The sequence below is a fragment of the Tetrao urogallus genome, assembly GCF_951394365.1.
Source record: "Tetrao urogallus genome assembly, contig: scaffold_118, whole genome shotgun sequence".
Taxonomy (NCBI): Eukaryota; Metazoa; Chordata; class Aves; order Galliformes; family Phasianidae; genus Tetrao; species Tetrao urogallus.
In genome coordinates, this window is record NW_027638939.1 from 7,722 (window position 1) to 22,310 (window position 14,589).

The following is a 14,589-nucleotide window of genomic DNA, read 5'->3' on the forward strand; positions in this document are numbered from 1 at the left end:
ACCCCATACGGACCCATAGAGACCCCACAGAGACCCCATAAACCCCACAGGACCCCATAGAGACCCATAGAGAGCCCATAGAAACCCCATAAACCCCACAGCTCCCCATAGAGACCCATAGAGACCCCACAGAGACGCCATAAACCCCACGGGACCCCATAGAGACCCATAGAGACCCCACAGAGACCCCATAAACCCCACGGGACCCCATAGAGACCCATAGACCCCACAGAGACGCCATAAACCCCACGGGACCCCATAGAGATCCCATAGAGATCCCATAGAGATCCCATAGAAACCCCATAAACCCCACAGGTCCCCATAGAGACCCATAGAGACCCCACAGAGACCCCATAAACCCCACGGGACCCCATGGAGACCCATAGACCCCACAGAGACCCCATAAACCCCACGGGACCCCATAGAGACCCATAGACCCCACAGAGACCCCACAGATCCCATAGAGACGCCATAGGGACCCCACAGAGACCCCATAAACCCCACGGGACCCCATAGAGACCCATAGAGAGCCCATAGAAACCCCATAAACCCCACGGGACCCCATAGAGACCCCAGTGCCCCATAGAGACCCCCCTCCCCCCCCCAGCGGCGCTCATTAAGGCCATTAGCACTCATTAACGAATCCCTTCCGGCAGCGGTAGGGTTAACGCCCCCCCCCCCCCCCCCAAATCCCCTAAAAGGGCCCCATAACCCCCCCACCCCACACCCCACACCCACGGGGGAGGCTGGGGGCCGCGTGTGGGGCAGAGGGGAGCGAGCGGCCATGGAGGTACTGCCACGTCCCCACCCCATAGCTGCCCTATAGGGACCCCTGCCCCATAGCGGCCCCATAAGCGACCCCATAAGCGACCCCACCCTATAGGGACCCCCGCCCCATAGCGGCCCTATAGCGAACCCACCCTATAGGGATCCCCACCCCAGAGCATCCCTATAGAGGCTCCACCCTACAGGCAGCCCCATAGCGACCCCACCCTATAGGGACCCTGGCCCCATAGCGGCCCTATAGGGACCCCCACCCCATAGCTGCCCTATAGCGACCCCACCCTATAGGGATCCCCACCCCAGAGCATCCCTATAGGGGCTCCACCCTACAGGCAGCCCCATAGCGGCCCTATAAGTGACCCCACCCTATAGGGACCCTGGCCCCATAGCGGCCCTATAGGGGCCCCCACCCCATAGCGGCCCTATAGAGACCCCACCCTATAGGGATCCCCACCCCAGAGCATCCCTATAGGGACCCCACCCTACAGGCAGCCCCATGGGGGCCCTATAAGTGACCCCACCCTATAGGGACCCTGGCCCCATAGCGGCCCTATAGAGACCCCACCCTATAGGGATCCCCACCCCAGAGCGTCCCTATAGGGACTCCACCCTACAAGCAGCCCCATAGCGGCACCATCCTATAGGGACCCCCCCCCCATAGCAGCCCCATAGCGACCCCACCCTATAGGGATCCTTGCCCCATAGCGGCCCTATAAGCGACCCCACCCTACGGGCAGCCCCATAGTGACCCCACCCTATAGGGACCCCCACCCCATAGCTGCCCTATAAGCGACCCCACCCTACAGGCAACCCCATAGCAACCCCGCCCTATAGGAACTTCCACCCCATAGCGGCCCTATAAAGAGCCCCATCCTACAGGCAGCCCCATAGCGACTCCACCCTATAGGGACCCCAGCCCCATAGCAGCCCCATAGCGGACCCACAGCGACCCCACCCTACAGGCAGCCCCATAGCGACCCCACCCTATAGGGAGCCCCACCCCATAGCAACCCTACAAGTGACCCCACCCTATAAGGATCCCTGCCCCACAGCGGCCCTATAAGCGACCCCACCCTACAGGCAGCCCCATAGCGGCCCCATAGCGGACCCACAGCGACCCCACCCTATAGGCAGCCCCATAGCGGCCTTACCCTATAGGGAGCCCCGCCCCATAGCAACCCTATAAGTGACCCCACCCTACAGGCAGCCCCATAGCGGCCCTATAAGCGACCCCACCCTGCAGGGACCCCAGCCCTATAGCGCCCCCATAAGGACCCCAGCCCCATAGTGACTCCATAAGGACCCTCATCCCATAATGACCCCATAGCGACCCCATAAGGACCCCATAAGGACCCCCGCCCCACTGTGTCCCCATTCAGGTTCTGGTGGCGGTGGCGGTGCTTTGGGGTCTGCCCAGGGTGGGGGCGCAGCCCATCGCCTCTGCGGGTCAGTGGGGTTGGGGGGGGGGGTTGGGGTCGTGGGGGGGGGGATTTGGGGTCAGAGGGGGATTTGGGGTTGTGGGGGGGGGATTTGGGATTGTGGGGGGGATTTGGGGTCGTGGGGGGGGAAATTGGGGTCATGGGGGGGGGTAAATTGGGGTGGGGGGGGATTTGGGGTCTTTGGGAGGATTTGGGGGGTGGGGAGGGGACAGGGGGCCATGGGAGGGATTGGGGTCACGGAGGGGGATTGGGCCCCCACTGCCCCCCATCGACCCCATTCACCCCCATTCACCCCATTGACCCCACTGCCCCCTTTCACCCCCATTGACCCCCATTGACCCCCATTGACCCCCATTGACCCCCATTCACCCCATTCACCCCCATTCACCCCATTCACCCCCATTCACCCCATTCACCCCATTCACCCCACTGCCCCCCATTCACCCCCATTCATCCCCATTCACTCCATTCACCCCATTCACCCCATTCACCCCCATCGACCCCATTCACCCCTTTCACCCCCATTGACCCCCATTGACCCCCATTGACCCCATTCACCCCCATTGACCCCATTGACCCCATTCACCCCCATTGACCCCATTCACCCCATTCACCCCATCAACCCCCATTCACTCCATTCACCCCATTCACCCCCATTCACTCCATTCACCCCATTCACCCCATCAACCCCCATTCACTCCATTCACCCCATTCACCCCCATTCACTCCATTCACCCCATTCACCCCATTGACCCCCATTCACCCCACTGCCCCCATTCACCCCATTGACCCCCATTCACCCCATTCACCCCCATTCACCCCATTCACCCCATTCACCCCACTGCCCCCCATTCACCCCCATTCATCCCCATTCACTCCATTCACCCCATTCACCCCATTCACCCCCATCGACCCCATTCACCCCTTTCACCCCCATTGACCCTCATTGACCCCATTCACCCCCATTGACCCTCATTGACCCCATTCACCCCCATTGACCCCATTGACCCCATTCACCCCCATTGACCCCATTCACCCCATTCACCCCATCAACCCCCATTCACTCCATTCACCCCATTCACCCCCATTCACTCCATTCACCCCATTCACCCCACTGCCCCCATTCACCCCACTGCCCCCATTCACCCCATTGACCCCCATTCACCCCATTCACCCCCATTCACCCCATTCACCCCACTGCCCCCCATTCACCCCCATTCATCCCCATTCACTCCATTCACCCCATTGACCCCATTCACCCCCATCGACCCCATTCACCCCCATTCACTCCATTCATCCCATTAACCCCATTCACCCGCATTCACCCCACTGCCCCCATTGACCCCATTGACCCCATTCACCCCCATTCACCCCCATTCACCCCCATTCACTCCATTCACCCCATTCACCCCACTGCCCCCATTCACCCCCATTCACCCCCATTCACCCCATCGACCCCATTCACCCCCATTCACTCCATTCACCCCCATTCACCCCCATTCACCCCATTCACCCCCATTCACCCCACTGCCCCCATTGACTACCCTGACCCCACAACCCCCACTGCCCCCATCCACCCCATTGCCCCTTTTCACCCCACTGCCCCCAATGACACCATTGACCCTATTGACTCCACTGCCCCCATTGACCCCACTGCCCCCACTGCCCCCATTGCCCCCATTGACCCCACTGCCCCCCACAGCCCCCATTGAACCTATTGACCCCCCTGCCCCCATTGGCCCCCACTGCCCCCCCTGTCCCCATCCACCCCACTGCCCCCATTGACCCCATTGACCCCCCTGCCCCCACAGCCTCCATTGAACCTATTGACCCCACTGCCCCCACCCACCCCACTGCTCTCCCTGCCCCCACAGCCCCCCCTGCCCCCATTCAACCCATTGACCCCCCTGCCCCCACTGCTCCCATTGACCCCCATTGCCCCCATTCACCCCATTGCCCCCATTGTCCCCATCCACCCCATTGCCCCCATCCACCCCATTGACCCCATTCACCCCACAGCCCCCTCTGCCCCCATCCACCCCTCTGCCCCCATCCACCCCACTGCCCCCATTGACCCCACTGCTCCCCCTGCCCCCACTGCCTGCATTGACCCCATTGAACCTACTGACCCCACAGCCCCCATCCACCCCATTGCCCCCCCTGCCCCCATTGACCCCATCCACCCCCCTGCCCCCATTCACCCCACAGCCCCCATCCACCCCATTGCCCCCCCTGCCCCCATTGACCCCATCCACCCCCCTGCCCCCATCCACCCCACAGCCCCCATCCACCCCATTGCCCCCCCTGCCCCCATTGACCCCGTTGACCCCGCTGCCCCCGCTGCCCCCCCTGCTCCCCGCAGCCGTTCCAGCCCTGCCGTGTGAGGCCGTGACGCCGCGGGATTGCCAGGACGTTTACGCGGGGGGGGCGCAGACGGACGGCGTCTACCTGGTTTACCCCACGGGGCCGGGGCTGCCTGTGCCCGTCTACTGCGACATGAGCACCGACGGGCACGTGTGGACGGTGCGCAACACGCGTGTGCGTGCGTGTAACGTGCGTGTGCACGCCTGTGTCATGTGTTTGGGAGCGTGTGTCACGTGTGTGTGTCACGTGTGTGTCACGTGTGTGTGTGTCACGTGTGCGTGGTGTGTATGTGTCACGTGTGTGTGTGTCACGTGTGTGTGTGTCACGTGTGTGTCACGTGTGTGTGTTGTGTGTGTGTGTGTCACGTGTGTGTCACGTGTGTGTGTTGTGTGTGTGTGTCATGTGTGTCGTGTGCGTCATGTATGTGCGTCATGTGTGTGCATCATGTGTGTGTCATGTGTGTGCATCATGTATGTGCATCATGTGTGTCATGTATATGTGTCATGTGTGCGTCGTGTGCATTGTGTGCATCGTGTGTGTGCGTCATGTGTGTGTGTCATGTGTGTGTGTGCATCATGAGTGTGCGTCGTGTGTGCGTCATGTGCGTATGTGTCGTGTGTGTGTGTCATGTGTGTGTTGTGTGTGTGTGTCACGTGTGCGTGATGTGTATGTGTGTGTGTGTCATATGTGTGTCATGTGTGTCACGTGTGTGTGAAGTGTGTGCGATGTGTGTAACGTGTGCGTGTAACATACGTGTGTGTGACATGCATGTGTGTGTGACATGTGTGTGTGACATGTGTGTGCACACGCGTGTGTGTGTCCTGACTCCATTCTCCCCCCCCACCCCCAGGTGTTCCAGAAGCGTTTCAATGGCTCCGTCAGTTTCTTCCGGGGTTGGAACGATTATCGCTACGGCTTCGGGCGCGCCGACGGCGAGTATTGGCTGGGTGAGATCACGTGACACCCATCGGCACCCATAGAACCCATTAGAACCCATCGGCACCCATGGGAACCCATCAGCACCCATGGGCACCCATAGAACCCATTAGAACCCATCAGCACCCATGGGCACCCATAGAACCCATTAGAACCCATCAGCACCCACTGGCACCCATGGGAACCCATGGGCACCCATACAACCCATTAGAACCCATCGGCACCCATGGGAGCCCGTTAGAACCTATTGGCACCCATGGGATCCCATCAGCACCCATGGGAACCCATCGGCACCCATGGGAACCCATAGAACCCATTAGAACCCATCGGCACCCATGGGAACCCATCGGCACCCATGTGAACCCATAGAACCCATTAGAACCCATCAGCACCCACTGGCACCCATGGGAACCCATGGGCACCCATACAACCCATTAGAACCCATCGGCACCCATGGGAGCCCATTAGAACCTATTGGCACCCATGGGATCCCATCAGCACCCATGGGAAACCATCAGCACCCATGTGAACCCATAGAACCCATTAGAACCCATTGGCACCCATGGGAACCCATCGGCACCCATGGGAACCCATAGAACCCATTAGAACCCATCAGCACCCACTGGCACCCATGGGAACCCATGGGCACCCATACAACCCATTAGAACCCATCGGCACCCATGGGAGCCCATTAGAACCTATTGGCACCCATGGGATCCCATCAGCACCCATGGGAAACCATCAGCACCCATGTGAACCCATAGAACCCATTAGAACCCATTGGCACCCATGGGAACCCATCGGCACCCATGGGAACCCATGGGCACCCATACAACCCATTAGAACCCATTGGCACCCATGGGAACCCATCAGCACCCATGGGAGCCCATTAGAACCCATCAGCACCCATGGGATCCCATTGGCACCCACTGGTATCTGTTGAGACCCATTGGCAGCCACTGGCACCCATGGGAGTCCATCGGCACCCATGGGAACCCATAGAACCCATGGGAACCCATTGGCACCCATGGGATCTCCTTGGCACCCATAGCACCCATAGAACCCATTGGCACCCATGGGGTCCCCATTGATCCCCCATTGATCCCTATTGACCCCCATTGGATCCCATTGATCCCCCATTGATCCCCATTGATCCTACATTGATCCCTATTGACCCCCATTGGATCCCATTGATCCCCCATTGATCCCTATTGACCCCCATTGGATCCCATTGATCCCCCATTGATCCCCATTGATCCCCCATTGATCCCCAATTGCCCCCCATTGCCCCCCATTGATCCCCATTGACCCCCATTGGATCCCATTGATCCCCCATTGATCCCCAATTGCCCCCCATTGCCCCCCATTGATCCCCATTGGCCCCCATTGTCCCCCATTGATCCCTATTGACCCCCAATGATCCCCATTGGCCCCCATTGGATCCCATTGATCCCCCATTGCCCCCCATTGGCCCCCATTGATCCCTATTGACCCCCATTGGATCCCATTGATCCCCCATTGATCCCCAATTGCCCCCCATTGCCCCCCATTGTCCCCCATTGATCCCCATTGGCCCCCATTGTCCCCCATTGATCCCTATTGACCCCCATTGGATCCCATTGATCCCCCATTGCCCCCCATTGCCCCCCATTGTCCCCCATTGATCCCCATTGGCCCCCAATGATCCCCATTGGCCCCCATTGGATCCCATTGATCCCCCATTGATCCCCATTTACCCGCATTGATCCCCATTGCCCCCCATTGTCCCCCATTGATCCCCATTGGCCCCCATTGATCCCTATTGACCCCCATTGCCCCCCATTGTCCCCCATTGATCCCCATTGGCCCCCATTGGCCCCCATTGATCCCTATTGACCCCCATTGGATCCCATTGATCCCCCATTGCCCCCCATTGCCCCCCATTGTCCCCCATTGATCCCCATTGGCCCCCAATGATCCCCATTGGCCCCCATTGGATCCCATTGATCCCCCATTGATCCCCATTTACCCGCATTGATCCCCATTGCCCCCCATTGTCCCCCATTGATCCCCATTGGCCCCCATTGATCCCTATTGACCCCCATTGAATCCCACTGATCCCCCATTGATCCCCACTGACCCCCACTGATCCCCATTGCCCCCCATTGTCATCCACTGTGTCCCATGATGTCCCCACGATGTCCCCATGGTGTCCCATGATGTCCCCCCCCTGTCCCCACATTGTGACCCCCCACTGCCCCCCATTTCCCCCCCAGGGCTGCAGACCATCCATGTTGTGACCCCATGTTGTGCCCCCATAGTGTCCCTATTGAGTCCCATGGTGTCCCCACACTGTCCCCACGTTGTGCCCCCCCGCTGCCCCCCATGTCCCCCCCAGGGCTGCAGACCATCCACGTGCTGACCCCCATGTTGTGACCCCACTGTGTGACCCCATGCTGTCCCCATGTTGTGTCCCCATAGTGTCCCTATTGAGTCCCATGGTGTCCCCATGCTGTCCCCACGTTGTGGGGGACACCCCTCCCCGCTGCCCCCATTTCCCCCCCAGGGCTGCAGACCATCCACGTGCTGACCCCCATGTTGTGACCCCATGTTGTGACCCCATGCTGTCCCCATGTTGTGTCCCCATAGTGTCCCTATTGAGTCCCATGGTGTCCCCACGCTGTCCCCATGTTGTGCCCCCCCGCTGCCCCCCATGTCCCCCCCAGGGCTGCAGACCATCCACGTGCTGACCCCCATGTTGTGACCCCATGTTGTGACCCCATGCTGTCCCCATGGTGTCCCATGGTGTCCCCACACTGTCCCCAAGTTGTGACCCCCCACTGCCCCCCATTTCCCCCTCAGGGCTGCAGACCATCCACGTGCTGACCCCCATGTTGTGACCCCACTGTGTGACCCCATGTTGTGACCCCATGTTGTGCCCCCATGGTGTCCCTATTGAGTCCCATGGTGTCCCCACGCTGTCCCCACACTGTGCCCCCCCACTGCCCCCCATTTCCCCCCCAGGGCTGCAGACCATCCACGTGCTGACCCCACTGTGTGACCCCATGGTGTGACCCCATGCTGTCCCCATGGTGTCCCATGCTGTCCCACGCTGTCCACACATTGTGACCCCCCGCCGCCCCCCATGTCCCCCCAGGGCTGCAGACCATCCACGTGCTGACCCTGCAGGGCCGCTACGAGCTGCGCGTGGAGCTGGAGGACTTTGAGAACAACACGGCCTCGGCCACCTACGGCTCCTTCGCCCTGTCCCCCAACGCCATCAGCGCCGAGGAGGACGGATACAGCCTGCACGTCGGGGGCTTCGTGGACGGCGGCGCTGGTGTGGGGCGCGGAGGGATCCGTGGGGCTCTACTGGGGTTCCTATGGGGATCTATGGGGTGTCTGTGGGGCTCTATTGGGGTCTGCGGGGCTCTGTGGGGGTCTATGGGGCTCTATGGGGTCCCTATGGGGCCCTGTGGGGCTCTGTGGGGCCCTATTGGGGCTCTAGGAGGATCTATTGGGCTCTATTGGGGTTCTAGGGGGATCTATGGGGCTCTATGGGGTCCCTATGGGGCTCTATTGGGGCTCCAGGGGATCTATGGGGCTCCATTGGGGCTCTAGGGGGATCTATGGGGCTCTATGGGGTCCCTATGGGGCCCTATTGGGGCTCTAGGGATCCCTATGGGGCTCCATTGGGTCTCTAGGGGATCTATGGGGCTCTATGGGGTCCCTATGGGGCTCTGTGGGGTTCTCTGGGGATCTATGGGGCTCTATTGGGGTCTCTGTGGGGCTCTGTGGGGCTCTATGGGGCTCTACTGGGGCTCTGTGGGGGCACAAGGGGAACCTATGGGGCTCTATTGGGATCTATGGGGCTCTATTGGGGTCCCTGTGGGGCTCTCTTGGGGTCTGCGGGGCTCTGTGGGGTTCTGCGGGGATCTATGGGGCTCTATGGGGTCCCTATGGGGCTCTGTTGGGGCTCTAGGGATCCCTATGGGGCTCTGTGAGGGTCTGTGGGGCTCTATGGGGATCTATGGGGCTCTATGGGGTTCTGTGGGTATCTATGGGGCTCTATTGGGGTCTCTGTGGGGCTCTATGGGGCTCTACTGGGGCTCTGTGGGGGCACAAGGGGAACCTATGGGGCTCTATTGGGATCTACGGGGCTCTATTGGGGTCCCTGTGGGGCTCTCTTGGGGTCTGCGGGGCTCTGTGGGGTTCTGCGGGGATCTATGGGGCTCTATGGGGTCCCTATGGGGCTCTGTGGGGCTCTACTGGGATCCCTATAGGGCTCTGTGGGGGTCCCCGCATGTCCCCATGTGTCCCTCTGTGCCCACATGTGTCCCTCTGCATCCCTGTGCATCTCAGTGTCCTTGTGTGTCCCCACGTGTCCCTATGTGTCTCTTATGTGTCCCCATGTGTCCCCATGTGTCCCTATGTGTCTCTTATGTGTCCCCATGTGTCCCCATGTGTCCCTATGTGTCTCTTATGTGTCCCCATGTGTCCCCACGTGTCCCTATGTGTCTCTTATGTGTCCCCATGTGTCCCCACGTGTCCCTATGTGTCTCTTATGTGTCCCCATGTGTCCCCATGTGTCCCTATGTGTCTCTTATGTGTCCCCATGTGTCCCCATGTGTCCCTATGTGTCTCTTATGTGTCCCCATGTGTCCCCACGTGTCCCTATGTGTCTCTTATGTGTCCCCATGTGTCCCCATGTGTCCCTATGTGTCTCTTATGTGTCCCCATGTGTCCCCATGTGTCTCTTGTGTCCCCATGTGTCCCTATGTGTCTCTTATGTGTCCCCATGTGTCCCTATGTGTCTCTTGTGTCCCCATGTGTCCCCATGTGTCCCTATGGGTCCCTCTGCATCCCTCTATGTCCCCATGTGCCCCTCTGTGTCCCTGTGCATCTCAGTGTGTCCCCCTGTGTCCCCCTGTGTCCCCCTGTGTCCCCCTGTGTCCCCCTGTGTCCCCATGTGTCCCTATATGTCCCCCTGTGTCCCCATGTGTCCCCATGTGTCCCTATGTGTCCCCATGTGTCCCCCTGTGTCCCCCTGTGTCCCTATGGGTCCCTGTGTGTCCCTATATGTCCCCCTGTGTCCCCCTGTGTCCCCCTGTGTCCCCATGTGCCCCCATGTGCCCCCATGTGTCCCCATGTGTCCCCATGTGTCCCCATGCGTCCCTCTGCGTCCCTGTGCATCCCAATGCATCCCCATGTGTCCCCACGTGTCCCTCTCTGTCTCTGTGTGTCCCCATGTGTCCCTATGGGTCCCTGTGTGTCCCTATATGTCCCCCTGTGTCCCCCTGTGTCCCCCTGTGTCCCCATGTGCCCCTATGTGTCCCTATGTGTCCCCATGTGTCCCCCTGTGTCCCCATGTGTCCCCATGTGTCCCTATGTGTCCCTATGTGTCCCCATGTGTCCCCCTGTGTCCCCATGTGTCCCTATGGGTCCCTGTGTGTCCCTATATGTCCCCATGTGTCCCTATATGTCCCCATGTGTCCCCATGTGTCCCCATGTGTCCCCCTGTGTCCCCCTGTGTCCCCATGTGCCCCTATGTGTCCCCATGTGTCCCCATGTGTCCCCATGCGTCCCTCTGTGTCCCTGTGCATCCCAATGCATCCCCATGTGTCCCCACGTGTCCCTCTCTGTCTCTGTGTGTCCCCATGTGTCCCTCTGCATCCTTCTGTGTCCCTCTGCGTCCCCGTGTGTCCCCATGTGTCCCTATGGGTCCCTGTGTGTCCCCATGTGTCCCCATGCATCCCCATGTGTCCCTCTGTCTCCCTATGTGTCCCTCTGCATCCCTCTGCATCCCTCTGCATCCCAATGCATCCCCATGCGTCCCTCTGTGTCCCCATGTGTCCCTGTGTGTCCCTCTGTGTCCCAATGCATCCCTCTGTGTCCCTGTGCATCTCAGTGTGTCCCCACGTGTCCCTATGTGTCCCCACGTGTCCCTCTGTGTCCCAATGCATCCCAATGCATCCCTGTGTGTCCCCATGTGTCCCTATGGGTCCCTCTGCATCCCTCTGCATCCCAATGCATCACCAGTGCGTCCCTCTGCATCCCTGTGTCCCCATGCGTCCCCCTGTGTCCCCCTGCCTCCCATTTTGCCCCCGCTGACGGCTGCCGTTCCCGTCCCCCCGCAGGCGGCTCCCTGAGCTGCCACCACGGCCACAAGTTCTCCCATGTGTCCCCCTGTGTCCCCTCTGCGTCCCTCTGCGTCCCTGTGCATCCCAATGCGTCCCTGTGTGCCCCCATGTGCCCCCATGTGCCCCCATGTGCCCCCATGTGTCCCCATGTGTCCCCATGTGTCCCCCTGTGTCCCCCTGTGTCCCTATGGGTCCCTATGTGTCCCCCTGTGTCCCTCTGCGTCCCTGTGCATCCCAATGCATCCCTCTGTGTCCCCCTGTGTCCCCATGTGTCCCTCTGTCTCTATGTGTCTCTACGTGTCCCCATGTGTCCCTATGGGTCCCTGTGCATCCCTGTGCATCCCTGTGTGTCCCTGTGTCCCTGTGTCCCCGTGTGTCCCCATGTGTCCCCGTGTGTCCCCGTGTGTCCCCGTGTGTCCCCATGTGTCCCCATGTGTCCCCGTGTGTCCCCGTGTGTCCCTATGGGTCCCTGTGTGCCCCCATGTGTCCCCATGTGTCCCTATGGGTCCCCATGTGTCCCTGTGTGTCCCTGTGTGTCCCTATGGGTCCCCATGTGCCCCCATGTGTCCCCATGTGTCCCCATGTGTCCCTATGGGTCCCTGTGTGTCCCCATGTGTCCCTGTGTGTCCCCGTGTGCCTCCATGTGTCCCTATGGGTCCCTGTGTGCCCCCATGTGCCCCCATGTGCCCCCATGTGTCCCCATGTGTCCCCATGTGCCCCCATGTGTCCCCATGTGTCACCGTGTGTCCCCATGTGCCCCCATGTGTCCCCATGTGTCCCTGTGTGTCCCTATGGGTCCCTGTGTGTCCCCATGGGTCCCTATGGGTCCCTGTGTGTCCCCATGTGTCACCGTGTGTCCCTATGTGTCCCCATGTGTCCCTATGGGTCCCTGTGTGTCCCCATGTGCCCCCATGTGTCCCTGTGTGTCCCTATGGGTCCCCGTGTGTCCCCATGTGCCCCCATGTGCCCCCATTTGTCCCTGTGTGTCCCCATGTGCCACCATGTGCCACCATGTGTCCTCATGTGCCCCCATGTGTCCTCATGTGCCCCCATGTGTCCCTATGGGTCCCTGTGTGTCCCCATGTGTCCCCATGTGCCCCCATGTGTCCCTGTGTGTCTCCCTGTGTCCCCCTGTGTCCCCCTGCCCCCCATTTTGCCCCCGCTGACGGCTGCGGTTCCCCCCCTCCCGCAGGCGACTCCCTGAGCTACCACCACGGCCAGAAGTTCTCCACCTTCGACCGCGACCAGGACCTGTACGTGCAGAACTGCGCCGCGCTGTCGTCGGGCGCCTGGTGGTTCAAGAGCTGCCACTTCTCCAACCTCAACGGCTTCTACCTGGGGGGCGCCCACCTCTCCTACGCCAACGGCCTCAACTGGGCCCAGTGGAAGGGCTTCAACTACTCCCTGCGCCGCAGCGAGATGAAGATCCGACGCCTCTGAGGCGCCGTGGGGCGCGGGGGGGTTTGGGGGGGGGGGAAAGGCCTGCCAATAAACCACCGCAAAGCGCCCCGCTGCGTCGCTGCGCCCCATGGACACCATAGGGACACATAGGGACACATAGGGGCACATAGAACCCACTGAGACCCATAGAGACCCATAGGGACCCATAGACCCCATAGAGACCCCATAGAGACCCATAGAACCCATAGAGACCCATAGAGACCCATAGAACCCATAGAGACCCATAGAGACCCACATAGGACCCATAGAGACCCATAGAGACCCATAGAGACCCATAGAGACCCCATAGAAACCCATAGAGACCCATAGAACCCATAGAGACCCATAGAGACCCATAGAGACCCACATAGGACCCGTAGAGACCCATAGAGCTGCACTGAGCACCACCAAGCCCCATAGAGACCCCATAGAGACCCACATAGGACCCATAGAGACCCATAGAACCCATAGAGACCCACATAGGACCCGTAGAGACCCACATGGAACCCATAGAGACCCACATAGGACCCATAGAGACCCATAGAGACCCACATAGGACCCGTAGAGACCCACATAGAACCCATAGAGACCCACATAGGACCCATAGAGACCCACATAGAACCCATACAGACCCATAGAGATGCACTGAGCACCACAGAGCCCCATAGAGACCCCATAGAGACCCACATAGGACCCATAGAGACCCATAGAACCCATAGAGACCCACATAGGACCCGTAGAGACCCACATGGAACCCATAGAGACCCACATAGGACCCATAGAGACCCACATAGAACCCATACAGACCCATAGAGATGCACTGAGCACCACAGAGCCCCATAGAGCCCCATAGAGCTGCATTGAGCACCATGGAACCCCATAGAGCCCGTAGGAACCCATAGAGCCCCATAGAGCCCATAGCGCCCCATAGAGCCCCATAGAGCTGCATTGAGCACCATAGAGCCCACAGCACCCCCCAAACGGGACCCCGAAGCCATGGTCACGTGACCTCACCGCTCTTTATTAAAGGCGGGTGGGCGTGGCCACGGGGGTGGGCGTGGCCTGAGTGGTTCCCTGCGCTCAGGGATTGGTCGATCAGAGGGCGGGGTTTTGCGAGAAAGTGGGCGGGGCTTATGGAGCGTGACCAATGGGAAGACGCTGCAACACGAAGGTGGGCGTGGCTTGCCTGGAGTGGGCGGGGTCTACGGAATGGGTTCGTCCAATGGGGTCGCCATAAAGGGAATCGTGATCTCCCCTCGAGGCGCCATTCTGATTACGGGAGCTGCTCATTGGATGTGGTTTTTGACGGGGGGCGTGGCCTGTAGAGGGCGTGGCCTGGCAGAGCAGGCGTGGTCTAGGGTGGGCGTGTCTTATGGAATGGGCGGGGCCTCGAGTGGGCCATGATGGGAGCTCCTCATTGGATGTGGGTTGGAGGGGTGGGAGGACACCTGGCCTATGGGGGCCCGGGGGTGTGGCCTAAAGGGGGCGTGGCCTAAAGGGGGGCGTGG

The 14,589-nt window shown here is 60.5% G+C and overlaps 1 protein-coding gene across 1 annotated transcript; it reads left to right on the forward strand.

The window, feature by feature from the left end:
* Positions 1–784: 784 nt before the first annotated feature.
* Positions 785–13,081, forward strand: LOC306957629 (microfibril-associated glycoprotein 4-like; the record flags this gene model as incomplete). Its single annotated transcript, XM_079551110.1, has 6 exons — positions 785–790; positions 2,163–2,229; positions 4,585–4,745; positions 5,437–5,533; positions 8,659–8,841; positions 12,834–13,081. 6 exons carry the CDS (start codon positions 785–787, stop codon positions 13,079–13,081), a joined length of 762 nt encoding a protein of 253 aa, XP_079407236.1.
* Between the last annotated feature and the right edge of the window lie 1,508 nt (positions 13,082–14,589).